The sequence below is a fragment of the Colletes gigas genome, unplaced genomic scaffold (genome assembly GCF_013123115.1).
Source record: "Colletes gigas isolate AHSC1104 unplaced genomic scaffold, ASM1312311v1 Colletes_gigas_Sc00010, whole genome shotgun sequence".
Taxonomy (NCBI): Eukaryota; Metazoa; Arthropoda; class Insecta; order Hymenoptera; family Colletidae; genus Colletes; species Colletes gigas.
In genome coordinates this window covers 8,673,387-8,689,797 of record NW_025106639.1, presented here as the reverse complement: position 1 = coordinate 8,689,797, position 16,411 = coordinate 8,673,387, and the positions used below count along the sequence as shown (strand labels likewise).

Below are 16,411 nucleotides of genomic sequence, written 5' to 3'. Positions count from 1 at the left end.
GAAATTAAAAACGAATACGTTCAATTGCGCGTAAAATAGATCGAACGTTCAATAACTCCACCAGAATTTAGAGATTAGAAATTGCATCGAACGCGACAAAATTCTATCAAACGCCAGAGCTGTAAGTCATGGGATTGTTAGGGTCGTGCACGCGTTCCTGAAAATGTTTTCATCGTAACTACCAAACAAACCCAAACGTGTTAATGCTTAAAATGTAAACTGCGAAATGTGTGCACCGTCATGTGTGTTACGTCGTAATCTTAGAGATTGTTAACCGATCGATCGATATGTACTATACCTATTGTGTGTGTTGCAATTATTACATTACGGTAATGTACCTTCGTATGACATCCTCGCGGATTGGACGCCCATCGCCAGACAGGCGAGTCGCCAAATTTTGACAGGTTCCACATTGGCGATCTCCACAGCTGTCAATGACATTCATGCATGATTCCACTACTTTCTATTCTACTGATAAAATTCTAGTAAATATACATATGCTACGGTTACGTTTATAAACGAGAACTCCTGTTTACGCAACTCGATATATACAGGATAATTACAATTCGTAGATGATACATCGAGATGATCATACTTCTATATCAACAAAGCCGTACAAAACTTTCAACAAAGCAAAAAATAACAGCGTTCTATGATTCTTGGCTAATTGTAACGATCCCGTTACGTTCATAACAATTACGAAGTCGTCCTCCGGTCAATTTTATGACTACAGATTATACTTTCTTCTAACTACGTTCGAATATTCTACTGTAAATGCGAGCAATGTATGGTAGCTTACCATTTGCCAGGTGTTTCGTCCTCGCTATCGCTAATCGTGATAACGGAGACTGCCGGAGATGGTGTATCGTGGATCGTGATGGTTTGCTGCCGACCGGATGTAACCTGATGATGCTCTACATTGTGGCTGCTGTTGTGTTTGCTGCTGTGATGATGCTGTTGCATCGTTTGTTGTTGCCAATGACCACCGGTAGGCGAATGCCTCCTCATATTGCTGGGTGGTGTGCTCTCTTTTACCCTCTTTTTTACCGGACTCAGCTGTTGCGTCTCTTTCTTGTGCTCGTGCCTGTGTTGGGACTGCTGCGGTACCGTCACGTGATGCTGATGATGTTTCGTTCCGCCACGTTTACCCCAACTCTGAGACGGATGTTCGACAAGAGCACTGGTGTTGTAAACTTCCGTGACAGGAAATACTGGCCGCTGATCCTTCCCCAAAACAAGGGAGATTAGTTGAAAAACTGTTCGGTCTCTGTACCAAAACGATCATTTCTACCGGACCTACCTGCAAGATGGCAGAACTGTCCACGATAAGAGGTCTTCCCCAATCTCCAGCGTCGCTCAGCAACGGCTGTTGTATGGCTGCGTGTTGCGGCGGCAATTGCTGCCACGACGGCACGATGGCGGCCATTTGACGACTTCCACCGGGCCACGATGTTTGTACAGCGTTCTGTAACAAGACAAACGAACGTACTATCGTCCGATCGCTCGCGAACGATTCGAAACTTGTTCAGGGCGAACCATGCGTACCGTTAGCAACATTTGACGTCCAGTTTCCACCATAGACACGGGTACTGCTGCGTACTGTTGCTGAGCAGCCGCAGCTGCCGCAGCAACAGCCTGCTGCGATATGATAGATGGTTGAATCTGCAGCGGTCCCTGTTGTGCCTGCGGAGGCTGCAGAGAACGCGAAGCATGATTAAACGATCGCTGATAAACTCACGAGAACGAGAAAAACGGTATTGCATTTACTTGGGCAACGACTACGTGTTTCGCAGGACTTGGCATCGTTTGATAACTGGGTGGATGACAAAGTAGACCAGGCACCAATTGATGTGGAAAATCGTGCACTCCGCTCCGGCCACTATTCGATCCGCTGGATGAGCTACTGTATTGAGTCGCACGACGGCTACTGTTACTGTATATTTGATACTGAAAAGAGAGAATACAACGCGATAAAGAGAAGCCATCGTGTAACAAATGGAAAGGACAGAGGAGAAAAGAAGTGAATTTGTTTACGAACCAGATTGTCGTATCCTGTTTGCGCCGTGCGATGCTCTCGAACCAATCGCTGTACTTGATTGGTCAATTGATTGTTAAAGGTGAAAGTAACAGCACTGCCGTTCGTCGTCGGCACAAAGTTTGCCACCAACGACGTTGGCGGAGGTGGTTGAGGTGCTGGAGGAGCTTGATGATGCGCCGGGCTTGCTGTGAAATCACCAGCTCGTCGGCAAACCTCCATCATTTGGACGGAAGCTTTTACGTTGTTGCAATGTGCATAATCGACTAAATGGGCCAGAGTGACAAAAGCGTGGTTCAGAGCCTCTCCGGGTGTTATTCGGCGCTCCTGCGAAACCAACAATACACTCTCCATAAAGGATACCTTCTCTACATAAAACGAATCGCTATAATTGTCTCTTGGCGCAATCGAAACATGAATTAGATATTACTACCTGGTCCATCGTGAGCATCCTCTTCAAGAGGTCAATGAACTCCCTCCTATCTGCTTTCTCAGCCAAAAGTTGACCACCCTCCAAATCGGTCGGAACATTTACTTGACCAATATCATCGAGACAGTTAAAAATATACTTTCTTGCCTCCTTGGATTTGATACCCGTCTCGGCCTCGTGCTCCTCCGGTGTCTTTAATCGCCAAAATGGATACGTGCCTACAAACGATTCGACTTTAAGTAATATCCTATCGACGCAACACGGTATCAATCAATTGTGGATCAAAGTTGCCTGAACTTACTGTCCATGTCTCTATAAAAAAATTTAGTTGTTTTGCTAGCGTTGTTTAACATGTGCTCTGTCGGTAGGCCTTGTGTTTGACTTATGTATCGAATCTGATCGTATTCCGAACTACCAGGGTACAGGGGCCATCCTAGAAACAATTCTGCAACCACACAGCCGAGTGACCACATATCTATCGCTTCACAATACGGAAGTCCAAGAATAATTTCAGGCGCACGATAGTATCGCGATTGCAAATACGTGTTGCAGACAGCTTTTGACACATGAGAGGCTGAACCAAAATCAATAACTTTCACACGGTAAGGCTGACGTACTGGATCCACCAACATGATGTTCTCTGGCTTAAGATCCGCGTGAATCAACCCCAATTGCTACAAACGTACATTCTTGTGATAATCTCCGGTCGATAGTCGCGAGCGCGACAACACGCCATTGTTACAACGAAAACGTGACTCACCTTTAGTTTCAAAAGAGCAGTGAGCACTTGCTGGAGAATCGGTCTGATGTATTTGAGCGGTAATGGTGAAAATTTATTCTGTTTCAGAAAATCATACAGATTCTGCTCTAGCATCTCAAAGACCAAGCAGGTGTGGGATTTGTGCTGGAAACACTCATAAGCACGCACAAAATTGAACTCATCCGCGTTTTCCTGACTAAGTCGAGACAGGATGGAGACCTGCGTGAAATCGAAATCGTATTTAAACCTCGTTCGACTTTTCCATTCAAAGACTCTAACTAAAGATCCTGTTGACTCACCTCAATCTGACCTTGGCGCGCATACGATGGATGGTTCTTCAAAATTTTGATGGCCACTATTTCATTGGTTCCTTTTTTCCAGCATTTCACAACCTGCCGAGGAGCAAACGATGCGTGTTTGATCTTCGAGGAACAATGTCCCATCTCCGGGCAAGCGGAAGAGGAAAACGTACCTGTCCAAAAGTACCTCTGCCCAGAAACTCGAGGACCTCGTACTGATTGGTCATCGAGTACAGGACTTCGTGCTGAACCAACTGGTAATCCCCATCGCCCTGGGGATTGCTGCCACCGCCTCCATTGGCAGCGTTGGTCACTTGTTTGCTGTGCGCCGTCATGCCTGTTTGCTTGTGTTGTTGTTGCTGCTGCTGTTGTTGTTGCTGCTGCTGCTGTTGTTGTTGTTGTTGTTGTTGTTGCTGCTGCTGCTGCTGCTGCTGCTGCTGCTGTTGTTGTTGCAGCTGCTGTTGCTGTTGAGTATGGTGTTGCGACACTACAGTACTACCCACTGCGTTCGTCGCGTTGGCGGAATGGACTGCCAGACCGTCACCATTACCCTCCCTCGACCAAGTTTTTCTCTGTAGGAGGAATATACCTTATACAAAAATTTTTGTACGTTAAGAAATCGTAGACAGTAGCTTCGGTAGCTTTGGTTGGAAGGGGGACGAATAAGCGACAAACGTACGAAGGAGCACACAAGGGTTTCGAGCCCAATGTTCGGGAAAGACGGCCACAAGACGCATACATGTACACGAGCTCGAGCATTATAAGTCCTGGAGGTTCCGGAACACGTGTCTATCCAGTCGATGCTATGTCTCATCGGTCACGTGTGCGCGCGGTTATTGAAATTTAATCAAAACTAACTCGTATACGCGGACAGACACCGCTAGAAACCGAAAAAGATCACGGAGGCAACGGTGGTGTCTTCCATAATCGTACGATAAACGCTCTTTCCGCGATACATCGATCGATATAGAATCCACGTACCGGGCGTTCCGAAACGCTCGCCCGGCGGAAGTACATACGTCCCGATGACCGGTATGAAATATGAAATGGAAGCCTTGAAGTTCAATCGATACGCAACTACGCCACACGGAGAAATTACCTGGCAAACGACCGTTCAATCCGTGCCCGCGATACATCTCTCTTTTGATCGACGAGCAACGCGAAAACCTCCTCCACGGTCCGTAATTACTCGCCAGAATTAGCGAACGTGGACACACACGAGGTCGTTAAGCAATGCAGGCGAGCATGGATGGTTTACGACTTTGCAAAACACAAGGCTACCTTTGTGAAAGTTTCTCCATCAACGATGGCAATCCCTAGCTGTCGGACGTCAATGACTATCATCCTGTAGATACAATGCATTCATGGTATCTGGTTTGGAAAATCCAATTTAGAAAACATCGATACGCGGGGAAAGCGTGACCGAAACGGAAATTCTGTCACGTACCACCTGGGGTACTTCGGAGTACGCGTGAAATACAGTCGAAATCCGAATTAAATGTCGCGTTCGGTAGGATTTCTGTTGAAATTATCAAAATGGGAACAAGGAGAAGAAACGACGGACAATGGAACGACCGTATCCGCTCGCGGAAGTAAAAAGCACGCACTATTTTTAGTAACCAGAACGTGGTGTTGCGACGAGCCGCGGAAACGAGCGACAGCAACGGAAAGAAACAAGCGGAGACAAACGCAGCCGAGGACGACGAGGTTCGTTATCGCGTTGAACGCCAAATGAATTTCAAAATGCGCAGTAGGGAATCGAACGCGTCCGGTGCAATTGCGAAGAAACATCGATGGACGAATGACACAAGAGGCCTGAAGAGGCCTCTAGGATTTCTAATAACGCTGGTACGGTTTGTTGGAGGAACAAATGGCAAAGTTTCCGCGAGAAAAGTCACAGAACGAAGTTCTGGAGTTGATAGATCGCGATTAGGAAATTTTAATCGCAGGCGAGGCGTATCTCGAGCATCTATCTCGATTGTACGAGCAAGCAGAGCGTTAACGTCGTTGGATCCCTGGACGGGGAAAGAGACACGGCGCGGCGGTCCGAGCGATCGGGATCGGCGCCGTGGGTCGGGAATAGAAAAATGAGCTTTATCGGCGCGATGTGATCGCGGGAAGCGGCACCAACCTTCTGGCTACAGCGTTGGTACGTGTCTACGAGCTTGATCGTCGAGGCTCGTACCAGAGTCTGTTGGTTCGGGCTACTCTTCTGCAGCGCATTATTGTTGTGCAGCGAGCTAAACGCGGTATTAGCACCGTTCACGGAGTACCGTTGTTGCAGCCCGGTATTGTCTAATTGGTAGTCGCCGGTCGATTGAACCAAAGCGTGCTGGATCACCGGCTGGCTCACGTTGTACTCCAACTTGCGTTTTTTGCTATGGTGGTGAACGGTGTTGTTACTGCTGCTGCCGCTGCTGCTGCTGCTGCTGCTGCCGTTGACGCTACTCGTCTGCTGTGTTTGGATGAACATGTCACACATTCCCTGCAATTAGAAACGGACACAACGCTTATTACTGGATCCCTCCGTTCGTCGCCACCACGAACGAAATTTCTTACAGAAGACAACAGTATACAGAACGTTAAAGAAATCGAGCATCTGTAGTTTCTCTCAAGCCCTTTGTGGCCCTAGACGTTTTTTAACTTGGAAAAATATGTTTTACTTATGATTTGAAAGATCGATGTCGAGTTCGGCTCGGTCAATAATAAACAAGAAATTTGGTAAAGAGTAGTGGTTTCGTGCGTCTAATACCATCCTATCGTTTACGAATATCGACTAATATTCGATAGCTAGGTATCTTTTCGTAGATCTAGTTTCTATAGGAACAAAGATACGCGCGATATTCTCGATCCTATCGCCGCTTTCATAGAATACTACCGAACAGGGAGTATCCGAGCCACCGGGCTAAGGCAGTAAGAAGAAGAGTTCCCCTCGAAGAATAACTGGTGGGAGGTCTCCCAAGTCGATTCTATCGCAGACTTCACCCATAGCTTGATCGTCGAACGAATATTCCAACTTGGATCCAGAGAGGTTCGAACGCTTGCTTATCGGTTTAAAAAATGACAAAAGAAGGTCTAAAAATTGCTTTCAACGTCCTACGGACTTTCTCCCCGTGAGACTACCATCTGGGTGGTGTTTGTTCGTTTTGTTTCCACGAGAGCCAAAAAACTGCCAGTGGGCGTTGTACTAGGCGGTAAACAAGAAAAGAAGAAAAAAATAGAAGGGAGAAAGCACGCGTGAATCAGCTGCTATTCCATAGATGAGAAATACTTTTTATCGCGAGCAAAAGGAGCGTTATCGGTGGAGCAAGAGGGGGACACGCAGGGACCACCGTCGTGTTATTCTGATTTAGGCGAACGGAGAACCCACGGCCAGCTATCGTCGCGCGATATATAAAAAGTACACGCGAAGAGCGACGACGACTATGAATATTTTAGAGTCTCGTTCGCGTACGCGTGTGTGCCTTTGTATGGTACCACGGTAATTCGGGGCAGTGGCTCTCAAAAAACAGAACTCCGCTCGAGCGCTCGAGAAACTCGTTTTCGTCCCGGCTCGCGACGAAGCACACTCGATCCTATCGAGCGATACATACATTTTGCCCTCCGCTCGCAGTTTTCCGAGCCACTTGAAATATTTCGGTACACTCGGTTCGGAATATTCGAGCTCCGCACTCGAAAGGGAACCGCCGGAATATCGGGTTTCCGCACGTTCACGATCGAAATAGCTCCCGCGACAGATTTTCGGCGATTTCCGTCCGACGCTGGACAAACGACCGGATACTGGACACGCGCAAAGTGTCCTGTTGGTTTCGAAAGTCGACGGTACATACCTAATCTACGAGAGGTTCGGCGAGCCAACGCAACGCCGGTTTTACGAAATTAAGCTACCGATAAGATAGCAGCGGTCGTGTCTTCGTTCTTATCGATCGCAAAAAAACACGGAATTCGCGTACTCGCGGGCACCGAAATCTGCGAGAAAACGTCGTCGGGGGACCAATCGTGCGTGCGATGATCGATCCCGCGCGACCAGGCGTTTTGGAAACTTTCGATAGCTCGGAATCGGTTCCGCCCCCGCGCATCGCTCGTCATCCGTGTATCTCCTTCTCCCTTCGTTCCAACTTCGTATAACCGCGTGCACGACGTGCTCTAATTATAGTGCTGCTTGTTAGAAATAGTGTTGCTCGGTATTATGAACGATCTACGGTACCACGAAGTACAGTTACGTTTATGCTAACCGTCCCGACGCTCAGCAGAACAGAGACAGAGAGACAGAGAGAAGGAGAGAGAGTTCTGCTAAACTGGTACGCGCGGATAACCCGATATCGTTCTAATGGATTCGAAATTGCTCCGCGGAGGATCGAAGGGGCCCATCGAAACGCTGATCGAGACGACCGGCTACGGAATTCGCGATCGAATCCACGAATTTGCGTTTCGTTTAAGGTGGAACTGAAGCTAAGCTCCGACCAAATTCGTCACTGTCGCGTCGCTCGGTGTGCCAAAGTGTTTCTCGTTCGCTTTCGACGATAGAGATCTTTTCTAGATCGGAGGCGTCTAGCTAGCTTCGTTACGATACACAATTTCAGTTGTCGTAGTCATCGAAGTGCAAAGGGTTAATATGGTATTTATAGTAAACAACGTTACACGTAATTCTGGGGAATTTTTAAGCCGCGTCGTGCCGAATGACGGAGGAGCGGAATAATGCGTGTCGTTATCGAGGTGTCTTTTGAACGCGGAGCTATCCACGAGACGTAACGTCGTAATAAAAGGAGCAACTTTTACGTAACAGTGTCTTACGCCTGAGATGGCAGATCGAAGAGTTTCAGTTTACTCGCAACCAGTCGACCTTTATCATCGCGTCTCGACTCCGTCCGTATCGAACGAAAAAAACACCGTGCGACGTTGGCTGAGCGTGTCAGTCGCGGGATCGGCGATCGGTCGTGCACGCTCGACGATAAGCTCGAGGGAGCCAACGGGCAGAACTTTGCAATGCAAAGTCGCGTCGATTGCTGACGCGCGACAGCTCGATCTCGAGTTATCTCCGCGACTCGTATGATCGCTTCAAAGTCACGAGTAACGACGGAGCCGGCAGTCGAGTGGCAAACGACGCGTCCCAGCTTCTTCTGCGCGTCGGTCAGAGTTCGCGAGGATGCTCAAAAATGCCCCAAAGACCAACAGATGGCCTTGTCATCTACCCGAAAACTAATAGGTTCGTTAGAAAATGATCCTTCGTCTAGTAAGAGATCTCGTGTCGACTGCGTTGTTGTCTTCTCTGTTCATTATCCGCGAGTGACTCTTTACGGCGAGCTTTGCGAACGATTCGCCACCATGACTTTCTAAACACGAACACAGCAATTGTTTCCATTGCAATGGGAGAGCCTCGTTGCTCGGTACTGTTCGATGACTCATTCAACGTAGTTGCACGAAGGCAGCAACGAAAGTTGTAGCAAGGCACATAGAATTCCCACAAAGTTGCACCGTGGGCCAGAATTTAATATCGATGATACAGTTTCGATCGGTATATATGAGTGAAACGGAAAAGCCCGGAAGTGACCGCGGTCGTCACGACGAGAACAATGAGCCAACGATAACAAACGGAGAATTTTTCACGGCCTCTTTCGAACTCGAACGAATTGAAACGCTGGACCGCGTTCGAATCTTTCCGAATCTGGTCGCATTCTAACAACGGATGAGACCACGAGACATCATAGAGATGTGCACCAACATCGTACCAGTTCTCCAGTCCGAGCAGCCTATAAAGGGTTTCGAACGCGTCTGTTGTCGTAAATTAACCGTCTAGTATCGCGATCATAAACGTCTGCTGTTACGTCCTGTATTTATAACCCGCAATCGCGCGCACAAAAGTTCGCCGACAAATTGGATGATCACGCGTTAGGCTTCATTTGTAACGTGCCGCGTGGAACGGCAATGCTAACAATCCAAGGAGCAGGATAATCGTAAGGCCGAGTAATAACTAATCTCTGTACCCCGTATATCGAACAAACGCGTCTATTTGTTCTCGGTCAAGTCGCGCCAGGCGCCGAGAAACCGATAATCCAAGACTAGAATTTGGTCTATGGACCTTCGTTCACCATAGAATCGAGCTATCTTTCGATTTTCCACGACTCTCCCCGCGTCCATGCTCGTTTCGAGAACGGATTTTCGCTATCTTGGATGCGAGCCGCGTGAATTTTCCGCGCGACGTTCGAGTTTACCCGCTGCACGCGCGTGTTTCAATCGGTTACCTCTGACCGGCGATACGGGACCATCATCGCGTCCGTCGAGATCTAATTATAATTTTTACGTAAATCCGGAGTCGTGCAAATAAGCGACAGACCGCGGTAGCAATACGTTGTTGCTCAACATTATGTAAGAGGTGTTTTCGAGCAACGCGTACGGGGCTTTTCACGGAATCGTAGAAACCCGCGATCGATCGTCGAGATTATACCACGCAATAAATACATTATACGTTTCCTCGGCTCGTTCTCAGTAAAATTCCGTGCTTTTCCCGGTAACGTGATAATAAAGGCCACGGAATTTTCCAATTAACACGCTTTGCGTTTTCGTTCTGCTAAAATATGCCCGTACACGGTTCGATTTTTTGTTCGAGGAATCGCAACGACGAGTTTTCCGTACCGTCGTTTTCACGAGGCAATCATTTGATAAGGCAAATATGGATCTTAATCATTTTATTACCCTTAAAGTGTATTTTCCATGTATAATATGCACACAATATGGTGTACGAGTCTTTTAGTTTTAGAATAGCGAATTTTCAATGAATCGAGCTTCGATCAGGTGTACCTTTGTTGCAACAACTTGCGTCAATGCCGGATTTAATTCTAGTTATTCGTTAGACCTTAAAATATATAACTAAACGGGTTTCAGCTGCGTAAACTTGCGGCTTCGGTGATTACGCCAATTTAAAACTACTGTGCGACGTTTACGCGTGCGAATAAAGGTATCCTATTGGCCAAGAATCGAGGATTACTGTAATCATAGCAAAACGAAAAGAAAAAAACCACGATATTATGGATGTAACGTCGATTTGCTTCCAATTATGGCAATCTCGGCGCAACAAGGACTACTTTCTGCCTATCTAAAAGAAAAACTATTCGGGTCATTTTGCCTATAATTTTTTCAAACAATCGCTCCATTCGTTATGTTAATGGTTTTCAATCTATGTAGAGTCGAAATTTGCAAAAGGTCGCACCCTTCTATAATGTTGCAAACGTGTAATTTGAAACCGTTCGAGCCTTCTGGCGGTTAAAGCGAAAAAAGATCAAGATCCGGGAGAAACGCGAACACGGATTTGATTATCGTAATCGTAGATCCTCGTCGGATCACCAAACTACTTATGGGACTTCGTACGAAAGCTGATACGTGCAGAGTTTCGTACGAAATTGGTCGAAGAAATCGAAAGGCGAATTCCTGCGTGTACGCAAAGCGTTCGATAAAGCATAAAATATCTGGTACAAAGTGGCATAACAAAAAATTTCGATTTTCATTTAATATTACATCGTCTATGTTCCATTATTATCGAAGAATGTTTGCCAAGTTGTCACGAAGCATGCAATAAAATGAAGTTGTCATTTCCATTGTTATCTGCTGTATGCTGTGTTTACTTTGACAGTGGCGTAAGTCATTTTTCCCAATGCGTGGTGACAGAATAACTGTCATACTTTCAATACATTTTTCTGTTAGACAGCTGTTCAGGTACCATATTGGTAAAATTTAACGATTCTAGACAAATATTTATTAAATTTGGACCACTTTCATAACGACTGTTATTTAATACGTTCGAAGAAACACCGTAACGAGATGCAACGATGTTTCTATCGATCAAACAACGTTACGCGTGTCGTGTTCCCGCGCGTGCATTCGTAAAAACAAACACATTCGTCAATTGAAATTGCAAAGTCGGTTCGAAAACATCGGCAAAGTGGTCTGGCAATAACAACAAACTCCTGCGGCGAACGATGGATGGACCAGTAATTGGATAGCGCAAGGAGAACCATGGCGAAGCTTTCACCGGAAGCGAAACTATTTTCCAGCGGAGGTAGAGGTCCGACGAGTCGAGCTTATATTCCTTAAATAGAACGCTACGAACCGTGCAAAGTTTCCAACGGACGAAAAATTTTTGTGGACGCGACGCGGATCTCCTGCCGAAAGGGGGGAGGGGGAGGGGGGGGGGCCGTTTTGTTCGTGGACCGCGTGCAATACGAAGCAGAACGCGGACAAAAAATTCCTTTCTCTCCTCTCCGACCTCAGATAGAAACGTATCCTAGACGACAGTGGCCATTTTTCGAATACCCGGCTCGAAGAAAAGAGATCTTTGGGTTTCGACAACTCAATTGATGAGAATCTACGGTACAGTACGGGTTCGAATATTGACCCAGCGATCGGGATTCGACCTTCTTTCATAATAGAACGCACCACGGATTCTATGGATATTCCTGAATAATCGCGTTTCCTTTATGCGACGTCGTTCGAAGGTCAATGCATCGCACGCGAATGATTTTACGTTTTTTATTAACATCGACGCCGGTAGTGACGAATACACCCTGATCACAATTACTATCTTGGTTATCAAACGGGAGAAATCCATGCTTCGTATCTATGTACTAGTTAAATCGGACCATCGAATGATTTTTCTTCATTTTAGACACCTAGAAAGAAAACGGAGTACATGTAGAATATACGCATAACTGATTCTGTTGGAAAGGGCGGTCGAAAGGTCAAGCGTTCGAGAAACTCCAAAATCGAGCAGGAACTCCACCCCCTCGAGTCGCGTTAGCTTTCCAGATTATACATTCCGCACTTAACGCGGACTCCCAGACGTTGAGCAATAATTAGAAAACGATAATCAGACGCGAAAATATAGAGCATCGATCGATCGGGCTTCGAGGGAGGAAGGGGGGAAACGGATGAAACTAATTGGATTTTGAGTCGTAGTTCCGCAGGAAAACGATTCGACTCGTGGATTAGTTTTTTTTCTTTCTCGAAATTGCTTTTCCTCGTTCCGCCCGTGCAAAAGGAAATGACTTCGCAAGTCGCTCTTGCATCAGGGTAATTTATACGAAATATGTTTTTCTTTGGTTTAACACTTTAAACACGGTACATCGAAACATTATAAAATAACAATCGACTACTGTTTTACATGGTATTAAAGAAAGTATTCTTGAGTTTCAATTTTACTTCGATAGGTTGCTCCAAAACGAATACGTAATATGGAGTACGAGCACTAGTATATTCCCTTCGATTTCGTAGTGTCCCGGGGTCTGCGACGATCGAATTATGTTCCGTTGCCCCCTGGCAGCCGGTGAAGTACAAACACGAGTTTAAGCACAATCGAGTTCGAGACAAGGCTTTTCTGTTTTTCGTGGAACTCTTTTATAACGTTCGATCCGGTGACGTACGCACACTTGTATCGAGACGGTAATGAAATGTCGTTCGTAACCGTGACAACACTTTTTAGCGACTGTGGAGTACGCAGTGGCTATATCGGTATGCGATAATGCGACCAGGCTTACGAAATTTTATAACGAATCGAGTCGTATCGTCTCCGTCCAATAAAAGTACCGTAACCACCCATTGGACGGAACGTTGGACAAAATGCTGAATGCGTAAAATACAGAACGAGTTTGGCTGTATTGGTGAATGGTCAGGTACGTCGGGACGTGGTCTGAAACGAACACGTCGACGCGCTGGATGGAAAGTTTCCACGCTAACTTATGCGAATCAAGCGTCGACGAAGCCAACGAAACCAACAATACTCGCGTCGGTAGCGAGCACTGTATATACGTACTATAACAGACGATTGCAGTAGTGCAATATCGTCTGACAGTCCGAAATCGCAATCGAGAGAAGTTTCAGCTCGGTGAGTTCCAGCAGCTGGCGTAGACGTAGTCGGTCGCTCCTCGACCGACAGATGTTTCTTGTCCGACGGTTGCGCGTCTTCGGACGCAGAAACTTTTCCACTCCGTCGGCGGATCTTGCTCGTCGGTAGCGGAATTTTCGTGGCGCAACATGTTTTCTTCAAGTTCTTCGTCGCTCCGGTGCAAAGTATCTTCGAGAACTCACACACGATCGGAAAAGTTTATGCAAAATTAATGATGAAAGTTGTTTATTAGGTTCGAGCGCGCACGCACGTACTCATCCACGGTTGTATCCCGTCGATGAAAGCACAGATCGACGAGAGACGCAACTTGGCACGTACTACCTTGTACTTACGCGCGACGGTACAAGAAACCGACCCATTTTGAGGTTATGTTCGTAGTTCGCAGCCTTTCGGCAACAGATGTTTTCGTTTCGGTTTTTCGGCTCGCATTATCGTACAGTCGTCGTCTAGTCGTGAATCGGAGCAAAGACGTAAACTGACAAGCTATCGTTGCGAACAAATTACAAGATCGAGCCACGTCCGATCGAGCGTCTCGCTCCGACGACAAGTTCTCGATGGACGAGCACGCCAGGGATCGGTTGTCGACATCCAGGAAACTGTTCGTCGGGGCAGAGCTTTAACTTGTTTACGTTTTCGTGTACGGAACATGCGTATATCGATGTACGCGTACATACGCGAGATGGTAGAGTCCACGTACACTCGGAGGATTCGGGAATGCAAAAAACACGCGAGTCGCGTTACGTTCGGCGACCTGTCAACCTCGAGAAAAGATTCCAGAAGGCGTCGTCACTGGGACACAAGCGAGGGGGATGGAAAGACGATCGGTGTCGCGGATAAAGAGCGAAAAACGGAAAGAAAGCGAAACGGAGCGACGGAGAAAAATGAAAAATTCTGTAATAGAGAAAACGTACCTCTCGCTTCTTGGCCAGTGTCTCTCTCTTCAGGGACGGGCCCGACGTTCACGTAGCAGCATGTTCCGTTTATCCCCGGGTTGCCTTTTCCCCGTCTGGTTTGTCGGCCTCTCGTTAGCGACACACAGCCATCTTGCGTAGTGGCTGGCCTGGCTCGGTCGCTTTCGGTACGATGGCCTCCGTACGAGCGACAAAGAGGTGGATAGTCGGCGGTGAATAGAGGGGTACGAGCGAGAGAAAGAGGGAACGGACGACGGAACAGGAGCGAAAGAGAGAGCGTAAAACCACGGCCCCGGCGAAGTGCGTGTCCCACCAATACACGCGCGCATACACACCGAAGTAGCACCAGCAACGCCACACCGCCGCCACCGCCACCACCACCACCGCCACGACCACCACTGCACCTCTCTCACAGTTTTCGCCACTTTTTCGCACGGCCCGCGCCCACCTCCGCCACGTACATATTCCGTGGAGCAGCCAGCGTTTGCATCCAGGACACCTTCGTTTCACGACGGTTTCTCTCGCAGCATTGGGTAAATACGACGATCCGTTATTTACCCGTTCGACGATGTCTCCTCCCGTCGTCGATCATTCGCGCGATCATACCTCCTCCTCCTTCCCTTGCTCGTTTCGTGTTAGCGCTACGCCACCGTCGTCCCTGCTGCTGCTCCCGTTGCTGCTAATCCACTACTGACTGCCGTACCTGCCGCACCACCACGCACGACCGCGATCGGGGGATCGCTCGGGCTCGACTGCCGCACGACGGCCTCGCTTCGGCCATCTTCGGAACGCCTCGGCGGTTTACGCTCACTTTCCGCGCAGGGACGACCATATCGTGGGCGCATCAAGCGCCCCGTCACCGTTTCCTCCCAGAATGACTCATGTGTGCCAGACACTGACGTATATACACTGCTCGCCACGACGTCCCCCGCATCACCGCAACCCGTTTATCGCACAAATCTCCGGCCCATACGGCGCACGATACTCTGCAAACCGGGATTTTACAACCAAAATTTCAAACATCTTTGTATCGATCTTTTTTTTCACCGACATATGTTTTCTCTGATCCAACGTGTCTATTTACGAGCTTTGATTTTAAATTTGGACGCGTGCTTTATATTTTGACGCTCCGATATATTTTTCGTGCTGACGTTGACGAATGACGCGACCGTTAATACTTTTTCGATGCTGAGCGAGCGATCCAAAAGAGAATTTTGTTCGTCATTTAGAGAGATCTAGGCCGCAAATCATGCGTACGCGAAACGCGTTTGGACGCGGGTTGTTCGTTAATTTTCTAAACGTAAACGGTTGCACGGTTCGAAATAAACGTTTCGCGCAATCGTTTTCACCATCGATTTCTCGTTGTACCGCTTTACAACGATACGCCGGTTTCCGGCGTGGAAAAAAAAAAAGAAAAGAGACAAGGCAATGGTATACGGGTGGTCGAACTAGCGATTTGTAACCATCGCGGTGAGACCACGGAAACGCAGTAAAACTTGAAACGATCTAAGCACTTTCACGGCCGTGCCGCGTTCGACATCGATGAAAACGAACACGCGTTACGTTTAATCGTTAAATTTAATCGGTCAGCAAAGCGTTCGAAAGTCCCCCTTTTCGCGCAAAGTGTCGATCGTTGTCCGTGACGGTGTCCAATAAAAAGAAAGAAAAGAATCCAACGAGAATAACTCGTCGTCGTAAGGACGACGAAAACGTTTCGACGAACTTGAACATTGAAACGTTCGAAGGCAATTTCACCTTTTTACGCAACCCTGCGACGATTTAGCGCGCATCCGAACGAGGGACGCGTCTCGAAGATCCCCGAGGATCGTGCGTCGAAGAGGGCGATATCTTTACGACTACTTCGTTGGAGTGATGGAGTATTAATAACAGTGGCGGGCAGTCTTTTTGTAAATACATAAAAATAGCCCGGTGCCTCGCGTATTGCCGATCCGCCCGTATCCGGGAGCTGCGCCCATTCGCTAGAATACACGTGATCTTAAGGAGGGATCGCGGGATCGTTTTGGTCGATCGATCGACAGCTTGCCCGGTCTTGTTTTAGAGCGGTCTTTGCGAAAGTAGGC

General features: G+C 47.5%; 1 protein-coding gene across 11 annotated transcripts in view; it reads right to left on the bottom strand.

Annotated features, from left to right (window-relative positions):
• The window catches only part of LOC122397809 (homeodomain-interacting protein kinase 2), a 29,422-nt gene extending 13,233 nt beyond the window's left edge, over positions 1-16,189 (bottom strand). For 4 of the 11 annotated variants that reach the window (XM_043397223.1, XM_043397229.1, XM_043397230.1 and 1 more), the window contains exons 1-13: positions 14,331-16,143; positions 5,656-6,009; positions 3,698-4,096; positions 3,525-3,617; positions 3,226-3,444; positions 2,767-3,139; positions 2,466-2,683; positions 2,039-2,362; positions 1,768-1,947; positions 1,546-1,692; positions 1,301-1,465; positions 800-1,224; positions 339-428 (exon numbers count right to left, since the gene is read on the bottom strand). In XM_043397223.1, the coding sequence (XP_043253158.1) occupies positions 339-428; positions 800-1,224; positions 1,301-1,465; positions 1,546-1,692; positions 1,768-1,947; positions 2,039-2,362; positions 2,466-2,683; positions 2,767-3,139; positions 3,226-3,444; positions 3,525-3,617; positions 3,698-4,096; positions 5,656-6,006 (2,984 nt within the window). In that variant the 5' untranslated portion in view covers positions 6,007-6,009; positions 14,331-16,143. Of the gene's footprint in view, positions 1-338; positions 429-799; positions 1,225-1,300; positions 1,466-1,545; positions 1,693-1,767; positions 1,948-2,038; positions 2,363-2,465; positions 2,684-2,766; positions 3,140-3,225; positions 3,445-3,524; positions 3,618-3,697; positions 4,097-5,655; positions 6,010-14,330 lie in introns of all 11 variants that reach the window. The other 7 variants (XM_043397224.1, XM_043397226.1, XM_043397232.1 and 4 more) reach the window with 7 other exon arrangements.
• Between the last annotated feature and the right edge of the window lie 222 nt (positions 16,190-16,411).